This window comes from Periophthalmus magnuspinnatus, chromosome 7 (genome assembly GCF_009829125.3).
Source record: "Periophthalmus magnuspinnatus isolate fPerMag1 chromosome 7, fPerMag1.2.pri, whole genome shotgun sequence".
Lineage (NCBI taxonomy): Eukaryota > Metazoa > Chordata > Actinopteri > Gobiiformes > Gobiidae > Periophthalmus > Periophthalmus magnuspinnatus.
Window position 1 is genome coordinate 30,119,778 of NC_047132.1, and position 12,373 is coordinate 30,132,150.

The 12,373-nt window shown below is 42.1% G+C and overlaps 1 protein-coding gene across 2 annotated transcripts in view; it reads left to right on the forward strand.

The window, feature by feature from the left end:
* Positions 1-12,373, forward strand: part of LOC117374071 (thymocyte selection-associated high mobility group box protein TOX-like) — a 194,796-nt gene that overhangs the window by 120,416 nt on the left and 62,007 nt on the right. For both annotated transcript variants that reach the window (XM_033970217.2, XM_033970218.2), the window contains one exon: positions 8,664-8,915. In XM_033970217.2, the coding sequence (XP_033826108.1) occupies positions 8,664-8,915 (252 nt within the window). The remainder of the gene's footprint in view (positions 1-8,663; positions 8,916-12,373) is intronic.

Consider the following 12,373-nt stretch of genomic DNA (forward strand, 5'->3'; position numbering starts at 1 on the left):
TAACGAAATCTGCAAAGTATCGGCTTTATTTTTTACAGTTATTCTATATGTTTTTTGCTGTAAAACCCCTCACCACACACTTTATACACTTTTCTCATACAGGCGTTAACATTTTCTCACGTTTCTCTCTTGTTTAAACACAAAGTTCAAACCTTCGTAGGCGGTTTTGTCGGTGCAGAACGTTTCATCGACGTCGTGGGTTTTGTCGGGGAGAAAACTCTGACGTCGCTTCGGATTATAAAAAAGTCTATGCCGTATCTCCTTATCCAACCACAACACAAAAACATAAGTGTGTAAATGTTATTCCAGCAGTGACAGTGAACATGGCCGCCGTCGTGAGCTCTTTGAATTCTGAGGGAAGGTCTCGTCTTGTCCTGACCCTGCTTTTCATGTGTCTGTGTCGAACAAGAAAAGTCAGATTTCAGTGTAAAAAAAAAACAAAAAACACCCTAGTTTGTCCCTCGGGGCGCATCATCTCTTTGCTTTTCAACCCAAAACTGCGCTAAAGACCGTGTTGTTTTGATGTTCCGGCTAAAACGCGGATACGAGACGCTGTTCGGAGAAACGCCGCGGAAATACATCGGTTCATAAGGTCTATATTGTTGTCCTTGTCTGATAAAATGACAGATTTGCTTACATTTCACCTCTAGGGGGAGCAGGGGGAGCGGGTGAAGGTTACGGGACGAGGCTGAATCAACATTTGGCGATTTTTTTTTTCTCTCTATTTTCTTATTTGACCCTGTCGTTTTACATCCCTCCTGTCCTGAAAGACAGTTTATTTATGAATTATTTATCTGCGTTCAAAAATATTCAACTTGTGCCGTCCTTGTCCCGTGTCTTATCTTCAAGGGCGTCAGAGAAAGATGGAGAAAAAAAAAAGAAAAAGCGAGGGAGATTTGAGTGTTGTGTGTTTAAATCTCACTACAGGAGATGACAGCGGCTATGATTCTTCTTAAGAGCTGAGTCCCGCAGAATAGTACACGCCTCAGACTGTAGCACTCGATTAGCGCAAGTTATAAAGACAAACGCGCAGAGGCAGTACGTTTATGTTTATTATAAGAGAGAAAAGATGTTCGCGGACTGAGAAAACAGACCGTACGGTGAGTGTGACGTCGCCCAAAGCGTTCAGCTCCAGTCGGATGAAGCTAATCGAGGCTAGCAGTTATAGCGGCCAATTTGGAGATGAGTTTCATATTTGGAATTCCGACCACGAGTATCATAGCAACCAAAGAGCCAATCCGGAGCGACGCTGTTGAAGATAACGCCCCGTCCCGCCCGCACCAATGGTTTAGCAGGGAGCAGGCGCTTAGCAACGCTGTCAATCAAACCTGTTGCTAACGCTAGCGGGAGTGAACTCGGGAAAAGAAGGCGCCTGATTTGGCTTTTATTAATGTTCATGTCTTGATTTACAGACCAAATGTCGAAATAAAAACACCAGGATGATGTAGAGCGGGTTAATACAGTTGAAAAAAAAAAAATCATAAGTCTTTTGTTTCTAAATATTGTTCTTTTATGTTTCCAGAGCATTTAGAACGACTCTGCCGACATTAATCTGAGCAAATACAGCACCGAGGAACGAACCCTCAGTGTGCAGTGGAACAAGAGCGTAAACGCCATTAAAGGAATAATAAGTGTTTTTCAAAGACAGGGGGCAGTATGTGATCTCCACAGACCTGACTAGTCCTGATTTCCTCCTGCGGGACGATCTTAAAGAAAAGGTGTTTGTGAATAAACCTCAGATGACTTAATAAACGACTTAAAACGTAATATCGAGGATCAAATAAGAGCCGTATGTAAAGTGTGTTGGATCGGGCTGTTCAGGGACTAACCCAAAATGGTGGACACTTTTTACTTCCTCTAGTTTAAGTCGTGATAAGTTCAAGTGTAAGTGAACAATTATAACCGTATATATCGCCAAAAATCTCTGAAGGTTCAGTTTATCTACTGCTAAAATTTGGTGAGTTTAACTTATGAATTATAGGAGCGACTGAAGATTTAAAAGTGTCACTGTACAGACATTTAAGACCAAAATGACGAGTTACAGAGAGAGGAGCCACAGTTTTTCAGCACAGCATTATCTTTTATTGGCCTAAATTGGTGTTTTGTTGAAAGCAAAATATTGTTTCCTTGAGCAAGACACTTCACACATTGTCCGCTCACGTCGCTAATACAGTGGTCCCTCGTTTATCGCGGGGGTCACATTCTAAAAATAACCCTCAACAGGCGAAATCCACGAAGTATCGGCTTTATTTTTTACTTTATTCTCTATGTTTTTGTCTGTAAAACCCCTCACCACACACTTTATACACTTTTCTCACACAGGCGTTAACATTTTCTCACATTTCTCTCTCGTTTAAACTCTCTCAAAGTTCAAACCTTCGTAGGCGTCTTTGTCGGTGCAGAACGTTTCATCGACATTGTGGGTTTTGTCGGGGAGAAAACAAATTGCAAACGTACAGCACTTCAGAGTCACATACGTTGTAAAAAAAAAACATGTAAAATTGCACGAAAAAATCAGCGAAACTGTAAAGTGAACCGCGACATAGCGACGGACAACTGTACTTTTTGATTTTATCGTAACCAGCGACTGAAAAACCAACCCCGCGTACACACTTTTTTTCCAGTTTACGTTTGTTTGCTGCAAAAACACACATATTTGCCGAATTTTCCCCCGAATACAAGCTCATAAACTACTTCAGTTCATTTGAAAAATCCCCCGAAAGATAATCACTCCGTCTCAAAACGGCCTCATCGCGTTTACGTCTCCGTTATGTGAAGTATTTCTCTCGTATATTTGGACAGGAAACATTTTCGCGAAAGCTCAAGGCAATGAACACGCGGCGAATAAATTGTCCCATTTTCCGGTGACAGTAAACACTCAGCTCCTTTTATTATTTTTACGACTATTACGGCCTCTCTAATGACGTGTGAACATTAGCGGGCTTCTTCCTAGCTGCAGCGCGTACGTAGCGACGGTGTAAGTGTTCCTCCATGTTTCTTTCCCCCATTTGTTTGCTAAAAGTATTTGTTTGGGAGATGAATAGCAGCTCTGGCAGGCGCGCTGACAGCATACACGCCGATGATATTGAATTGATTTCTGAAATGTTGCAGAACGGACTGGTTGATGTGTACCACGAGACATGAATAATAAAAATTCTATTAAAAAGCTCTTGAATGGCTGACACTGGAATATTATTTGTAATGATTAATTTTCTCAGTCATTATAAAGGGGAGTTGGCATCAGATCGCTGCTGACAAAATTGCTTTTCATTCCCTGGTGAATAGCCTCAGTATGCTTTTGGAGAGCTGGCGATATTTCTCTGCACTGTATTATGTCAAAGATACGCCGCGGAAAGACAGCCAGCAGTGGGATCATGTTTCAGAGCGGTGCTGCTATAAAACTCCAAGCACTTTTAGTAATAAGGACAATTTATGCTTACTAAAACCCTATTAGCGATCGCATAATATCAAGTACGTAAACGTGAAGAGTAATGGGAGATAGAGCCAGTCCGTGTCTTTCTTTTTTATCTGGAAACGGTGATGTCGTCGTCTAAATGTTCGCGCAAAAATAGCATAGTTCCTTTAATGATGTTTTGTTGTCGTAACGCCGGTGCAGGTGGGACCAAAAAGTGCGGAACTCAGGGCAAGTTTACAATGTTTATTTACAGATTGTGAAAGTTCGGACGAGTACAGGTTACACCGGGCGAGGGGCGAGGTGCCGGGTGCGAGCCAGAGTTCGGGAATGCGTCGCGGAGAGCAGGGGCAGGAGCAGGGAGTAACCGGTACCGGAGCAGGAGACAGGAACAGGGACGGAGACAGGGGCCCCAGAGCGGGAGGCGAGGTGTTAGCCAGGGTGCAGGACGAGACAAGACGGACAATACCGGAGCAGGAACACGGGGTCAGGAGCAGAGCCGGATGCAGAGGAGCTGGAGCGGTCCAGGGAGCAGGAATATGAGGGCACCAAAAATCCAATCAGCATCAAAAAGGCGACAAGAGAGGACAAAAGACGAGCAGGAATAGATCTGGCCCCGAGTGTCTGGTCCTGGCTCCTCTTAACCACGGCAGGTGGCGTTGATTGCGCTGATGGGATGCAGGTGCGCGCGGGAGGAGCCAGGAACTCCGCCCAGCTCCGGCTCCAGGCAGGTGAGGGAGGGGAAAAGCAGACAGGGAGACAAGACCAGGAGACAGAAATGCGTGGATCATGACATTTGTTTTTGGAGCATAGACTGTATATATATATATATATATATATATATATATATATATATATATGAATGGACATAGCTAACGTGCTAGCTGCTATGTTGCAAATAGAAAGTGAGCATGAACGCGCTTCCGGCTCCATCCACTCTGCTCCAATTCGCTTTCTATTGAAAACTTGTTGTCGTTCTGGTCTTAAAGTGTTCGTCTTAACCTGCGCTATGTGATCCTGGTGTTTTTATTTCGCTATCATGTCTGTAAATCAAGATATGAACATTAATAACAGACGAATCAGTTGCTTTCTTTCCCTGAAGTCGCTCATGTTAACGTTAGCAACAAGTTTACAGAGTTGCTAAGCGCTCCCTCAATGCTAAACCAGCGATGCGGGCGGAAAGGGGCGTTACGTTCAACAGCCTCGCTCCGGATTGGCTCTTTGGTTGCTATGATACTCGCAGTCGGAATTTCTAACAAGCAACCGGGCTCCAAATTAGCCGCTATAACTGCTAGCCTGCGATGAGCTTCATTTGACGTCACACTCACTCATTCCACTTCTGTAAACAGTTTATGATTCTCGTGGAAGGAAACATGTCAAATTTCTTCTGGTTGTTTATTTTCTGACCACAAGGGCCACCGTAGACCGTAACCGACGCCAAAACACAAGCAAAACAACAGCCAGTCTCCAGAACAGACCGGGAACGAATGAATGGAACCTTTACATCAACTCGTCGTCATAGCAACAACACGTAAACAGTCACATGAAGGACGAAAGGTGTCGGCTCTGAACTAAAGACAAAATATCAGATCATTACTGTGTGTTATATAAGAAATGTCAGCGATTTATAAAGAAATGTATAGAGATAAAGTCAAATGACGTATTTCCAGGCTGCTGATCGGAATTCCTGATATGGAACTTCGCCGCTATAACTGCTCTGCTCACTTAATCCGCTTTTTTATACAATCTATGGGTTGGATCGAGTATCTTTTGGCGCTGCCTCACAGTTTTTCACGGTTCCTTTAAATGACTAAGTTTAGGTAAGTCTGTGTAATCCCTCAGTCCAGGTCTGATCCATAACAAAAGACGGAATTAAATCTGTCAACTGGACTCACTTTCACTCCTACGACAATTTGTCCAGTTGACAGATTAAAGTTCGTCTTTTGCTACGATTAGGCAAATAAAATCATATTAAAATAAATTTTCAAGGTTCACGATGTAACTTTTTCCGGTGGAGAGGGTCCGCCACCTGCTTGTCTCCATAGAGATGTTATTGCTTTGCCTGGAATGTTCCGCAGTTCATGGCCATACATTTATCTATCTCCATGGAGACAAACAGAAGACTCCACTGCACCATGTTACAGGTCAGATCTGTAGCTCGCTCACATTTTTATCAAGGTATTTTAGGCAAGACAAGTTTATTTGTACAGCACAATTCACACACGAGGTAATTCAGAGTTTTACAGAATAAAAAAGACACAATACAACAAATCAAAACAAAAATAATCATAAATAATCATCATAAAATTTACATTAAAAGAGAAAAGTGCAGAATAAAAACATTTATAATAATGTTATAATAATTTACATTTTTTTTGTCCTGGTTTAGTCCATGTTTAGTTAAAAATTTAGTCCTGGTTTAGTCAAAGTTTAGTCCTGGTTCAATCCTGGTTTAGTCCCATTTTAGTCCCAGTTTAGTCCATTTAGTCCTGGTTTTTGTCCTGGTTTAGTCCTGGTATAGACCTGGTTTAGTCCTGGTTTAGTCCATGTTATTTAAAAATTTAGTCCTGGTTCAATCCTGGTTTGGTCCCATTTTAGTCCCAGTTTAGTCCATTTAGTCCTGGTTTTTGTCCTGGTTTAGTCCCAGTATAGACCTGGTTTAGCCCTGGTTTAGTCCATGTTTAGTTAAAAATTTTGTCCTGGTTTAGTCAAAGTTTAGTCCTGGTTTAGTTCTGGTTCAACCTTGTTTAGTCCCGTTTTAGTCCCAGTTTAGTCCATTTTGTCCTGGTTTAGTCCTGGTATAGACCTGGTTTAGTCAAAGTTTAGTCCTGGCTTAGTCCTGGTTTAGTCCTGGTTTAGTCCTTCTAGATCTACTGCAGCTTAAGCAATAACAAACAAACATGTAAAGTAATTATTCCAAAACAGAAAAGTTGAGACGCTCCACCAGAAAAGCTCCACCGTGCACCTTTAAAAACACGACTCCTTCGAGCTTTTCCCGGCGCATTTCGTGCATAAATCACAACAGCTACACACACTGTTCTACCTACAGTTTTACAAAATTCCCAATAACATTTAGTATCTCCGCTCTTCTGTCCGTTCTCATTCCTTTTTTACAGACCCGCCGTTTACCTTCTCACATTCTCACACCGAGTCTCCACCTGCGACCGATAAAACGCCATCGGAATCCTCCCCTGTAAAAAAAACCCCAAAAACAAACGCATTTCACAAATTCACCAATAAACTCAAATCTCCACTTGTGCGTCTTGTTGCTTCCTACAGAATATAATTAGCTGTATTTAAAAGTGGCGTGCTCACAGTTTCTCTGGAAATCTGTCAACATTTTGGTGCTTGTGTAGAGCAGCTGTCGGCGCCTAATTAAATCTCCATACATGTTTATATTGAATGGGCTCTATACACTGTTTTGTCTTGAGCAGTTTGCTTTTTCTAATTATTTCTACTTCCTGCAGCCTCCAATGTAGACAGCATAATCCAACAGGTGCGCGTCGAGGCAATTATGAGAGATTTTAATTACCTCCAGCAGTCGCGGTGGGTGCGTAGCTGCTTATATGCTATTACCTTGGTTTTTACTGTGGAAATGTTGTTGATTAGTTCGAGGGTTCTTTGATGGACACGGTAGCGCCGCAGCTAAACGTAAGCAATGAAAGGTTTTTATGCTAACCTCATATATTTGTTTGGCTTTTTTTTTTTTTTTACCCCCCCGTTGTGAGGATGTAAAAACAGGTTATTGCGTTTTCAAATAATAAAAAAAGACAGCGCATAAATCACGGAGCCTTCAAACTGCCACAACACTGACGCGATTTGACGACTAAACAGCAAAAAAGGAAGAATTATTACCCGTGCAATTTGAATGACTTTTATGGCTTTTATTTCTGTGCTAAAACACCAGTCTGTGTCAAGAAATAGCGTGTTATTAAAGAGCGTTTTACAGTGGTATTTAGCAGGTATTTTAAGACGGAAAGATTTGGAGTTTTAAAAGTAAAAGTCGCTGAAAAAAGTAGCTAAAAAATATGACTTGTGATATATTTTTAAGGACTGCGCACGTTAAAGACCAGACTTTTTAGCCTCTTTTTAGCCGTAAAAATCACGTTAAAGGAAGTATCAGCGTGTACTTTTACCTTTTTTTTCACACAACTACCTCTATTTTACATATCCATCCATGTTTTTCCTTTGACGCATCGAATAAGTGAATCCCGGTGGCTCCTGCGCTCTGATTGGTCGTCTTCGAGGGACGACGTAAGCGCATTACCGTAATGACAGTAAAATATTTAAAGAGCCCCATGCCTCTGCTTTGAGACGCCGTTTGAATTTACATGAAGCACGATTGGTTGCGGAGTTACGGTAATGGAAAGTCCGCAACCGCGAGTCTAACGGCGGCGATAGCATCCGCCGCTATTATGCAAAATTAACTCTTTTGAGCTTTTAGTCGTGTTATAATGTTGTTTCCTCATCAAAAACAGACCTGGAGTTGTGTTTTGTTTCATTCACACATGTTTGAGTAACACTTTATTATTAGTCTGTACATCTCCAAAGCTCAAAACGCTCTGTTCCACCTTGTGATGTCATGAAGTGGTAGTTTTCAAGTTTCCTTTTACCTTTAGTTCAGTAGAGATCGGTAAATTCATGTCTGAAATAATTCAAATGACTCTAGTGGAGGGATTAGCATGTTCTGGCGTTAAACTGATCTATTACTAAAACGCTACCTTGAAAAACATGAATTCTTACTGTTCGTGGGCTTGCCTCTCCACAGATCTGACCTGTAACTTGGCTTGCTGGAACATTTAAAGGTCCTAAATTACGCAAAACAGACTCTTGTGAGCTTTAAGTCATGTTAAAACGCTGTTACGTCTTCAAAAACAGACCTGGAGGTGCGTTTTTTTTTAGTCACGTTCATCTCCAAAGCTCAAAACGCTCTGTTCCACCTCGTGATGTCATGAAGTGGTAGTTTTCAAGTTACCTTTTACCTTTAGTTCAGTAGAGATTGGAAACTTCAGAGCTGAAATGATCCAAATTATTCTAGTGAAGGAAAGTGTGTGGAGTTTAAAAACACAGTGGAGCACTTCCTGTATGACCACATGATGACATCACAAGGTGGAACAGAGTGTTTTCTGTCTGAGAGAGGAACAAAACACAACTCCAGGTCTGTTTGTGACGAGGAAACAACATTATAACAGACTAGAAAAAAAAAAAATTGCCTTTTTTAAGTAACGTTGTCTTGTCTCTTGTTCTGCAGAGTTACTCGAGTCAGGGCAGAGGCAGCGGAGGAGGCGCAGGAGACGAGGACTACGAGATCCCCCCCATCACCCCGCCAAACCACGCCGACCCCTCCCTCCTCCACCTCATGGAGCACGAGCCGGGGTATCCGTTCCACTCCCTGCCCCACAACGGCCTCCTCAACTCGTACTCCTACCCCGAGCTGCCCGCCCTCATGATGTCCAACATGCTGAGCCAGGACTCCCACCTCCTCTCAGGACCCATGCACTCAGTGAGTACCCCGCGTTGGGTGTTTTGGGTCAAACGCAGCGGTAAAAGGGCCGTCGGAGAGTGTCGTTAGACGTACACGGGCTGGTCGAAAAGGCGGGAAGGCCCGGAGTAACGCGCTCTAGTCTGGTTTGTGTTTTATAACGAGAATCTGATTAGTTTATAGTGAAGTTCGAAAAGAGTTTGGAAACTTAAAGCGCACACGTTACACCATTTTCTGATCTGTTATAAGGTCGTTTTCTCATCGCAAACAGACCTGGAGTTGTGTTTTGTTTCATTCACGCGTGCGGATTTAGCTTGAGTTCTTCTCTCAAACTGAAAACGCTCTGTTCCACCTTGTGATGTCATCATGTGGTGATACAGGAAGTGCTCCGCTGTGTTTTTAAACTCCTCATTAGCAACATTTGGATCATTTCAGCTCTGGAGTTGTCAATCTCGACTGAGCTAAAGGTAAAAGGTAGATGTTCACTTGGAAAGTACCACTTCGTGACATCACAAGGTGGAACGGAGCGTTTTGAAGCTTGGAGATGTACAGACTAATAATAAAAAGTTACTTAAACACAACTCCAGGTCTGTTTTTGATGAGGTCTTAGTTGCTTAGCTTGTTTTAATAGATTCTTTTCTTTTTCCAGACCAAGGTTTAGTTTGTTTTCATACCTGACAGTTTGAACTGCTCACTAGCGCTTCACAGTGGTCACGTGATGTTACTGCCGCATATCCGGTCACCTGATTTCAACAGGTTTTGGCGCTGTTTTTCTACCCGTGGAGGCAGGACGACAGCGCCACCTGCAGTCCGACTTCTTCAGGAAATAAAATGAAACCTTAAAGCGAACGTAATACGCCGATAGACTTTGATATATGACCTTTGAACCATCTCCCAATAGTTTTCCTTCATCATAAGCTTCGTCAAAGTTGTATTTATCTTTATCGTCCTGCGCTTGAGGCTTGAATTTTTTGAAAATCTCAGTTTTCACCTGCCCCCTATCCCCGCCCATAGCTCTGTAGTGGCTTATTTTCAAAAATCAAATCAATCAAATGTGTTTTACAGTGAACAAAATCTAAATATGGTGGATGGTCACATTTTTATATAGCACTTTTCCACCTTCAAAACGTTTTACAGAGCGGGATTTGAACCGGCGACCATCAGATCAACGGGAAAAAACGCTCTACAAACTGAGCTACTGTCCCGTAAATGAATAAATTATAGGCGTCTGCTTTACCCTCATTCATCCAAACAGCAAAATTACTAACTCCTCCAGAAACGCCGCGTATATTTTGTAATAAAAGCCTCGCGCTCTCACATTAGCCTGAAAATGAGTTTGGTTAGAGGCCAGGGAAGCTGTAGTGTCTGTGTTCAGAACAAGGTCGCTGCTCACACATGCATTTTTCATCACTTACAGAAACTCTCCTTAACACCAGACCTCTGCTGAGCTGCTCTTTTAAGCTCTATTCTCCTCCCAAACTCCACGCTGAAGCAGAGACTGAACGCCGCGCTGCAAATTCTGATTCATTGTGATTTTGTAAAAAGATGTAAGGCGTTTTTGAACCTGAAAATCTCATCTGTACGGGGGGGATATCCCTTGTCAGCTCTTTTCCTGGTTTCAAAGCGTTGCCGAGGACCCCCATTCCCATTTTTTTCCTCCCCCGTTTCCCTCATTCCCCCTCTTTGGCGAAGGGACTTTCTTGTGTTAAACATGTTTCAGTCTGCACATGTAAACACCGCTGGCGAACACATCACTTGGCTTTAATCATAGAATCGAACCAAATGAATTATAAATGCCCTCCTCTGTGAATTATTCAGCATTATATACTTTCATCTGACGTAAATATGGCGTTTTTTTCTCTCTCTCTCTCGCTCTGCCCCCTCCCATCATGAATATTTATGCTTTAATGTGAGCATCCGTGGCATTTATCCGCCGTTAATCAGGTCTTATGTGATTTTCTGAATCAAAGCGCATAAGTTATGGGACATGTTTTTTATTCCGTGGGTGGTGCGTTTTTGAGGCCTCCATTAGAGCCCGGCTTTGGGATTAGGCCGCAGCGTCATCTGGCTCCTGCTGGTTCGTGCGGAGATGCCATTGAAACGTATGACTGTGTATAGAGCGCGCGTGTGTCAAACTGAAGGCCCGTGGGCAGAATGTGGAACATGAGGTCATTTTATGCGGCCCGCGAGAAGGTGAATTAAAAGGTATGACCGTGTGAATGTCTGAATGTCTGTGAGCAGGTGTGTCCCGGCCAGACGGCTTGGGGTGGGTTGATGGGGGTGGGTTGATGGGGGTGGGTTGATGGGGGTGGGTTGATGGGGGTGTGTTGGGGGTGTGTGTTGGGGGTGTGTGTTGGGGGCTAATGAGCTAATGTTTTATTATTATTGAGCAGGTAAAATGAATGAACGAGTGAGTAAAGTTACTAGTTTTGTCATTCAGTTTCAGGGTTGAGTCTCCATTCTTTTTTATTTATTTATTTTTCCTTTTCCTTTCTCCCCTATTTTTTTCTTTTTTCTTCTTCCCTTTCCTTCCTTTTCTTTCTTCTCTCTCCCCCTTCTCCTCTTCTTTTCCTTCCCCTTTCCTCTCTCTTTCTTTTCCCTTTTCCTTTTCTCTTTTCTCCTCTTACTTTTTCCTTTTTTTTGACTGAATATTTGGATAAATATTTGGATAAGTATTTGGATAACCTTCCTCACGTCATTTCTGCCCCGTACTCAAGCTAGTACTATTTGTGTGGGTGGGGCAAGTACTTTTATGAGTATTTCTACTTTCTACTATTTCTCATCCGTCCTGCCTGTCTTTAAGTCTATAATGATTTTAAAAACACAAAAAATGACGGGGAGCAAAGTTATTATTTGAGCAGCAGCCGCTTTTGTAGCATCAATACCAGATACTGACTTTTAAAAATGTCACTTTATCAGGAAATACACAGTTAGACACATATATTTTTTACATCTGCGCAAATGCATATGTCATTTTTGTAACTTGAATTATTAATAAATACAGAAATAGTTAATTAAAAAGTCAAAAAGTGCTTACGTTTTGCTGATTTCGAGCTCACGCAGGTTTATTTGTACAGCACAATTCATACACAAGGTGATTCAAAGTGTTTTACAGAATAAAAAAGACGTTAAAATCACAATACAGCAAATCGAAACATAAATAATAACAAATAATCATCATAAAATTTACATTAAAGGAGACCCCTGGTATATAGAGCAGTATTTAATCTGTGACCAGCTCCATTTTATTAACAATGAGTGCAGCTTTACACTTCGATTAATTCACGTTTTACGCTCTGATTTATGTTCTAATGTTGTTTTCTCATCACAATCAGACCTGGAGTTGTGTTTTGTTTCATTCTCACATGTTTAACGCACAAATCCTGCATATTCTCAAACAGGAAACACTCTGTTCCACCTTGTGATGTCATCGTGTGGTAATACAGGAAGTGCTCCGTTGTGTTTTTAAACTTCAAACG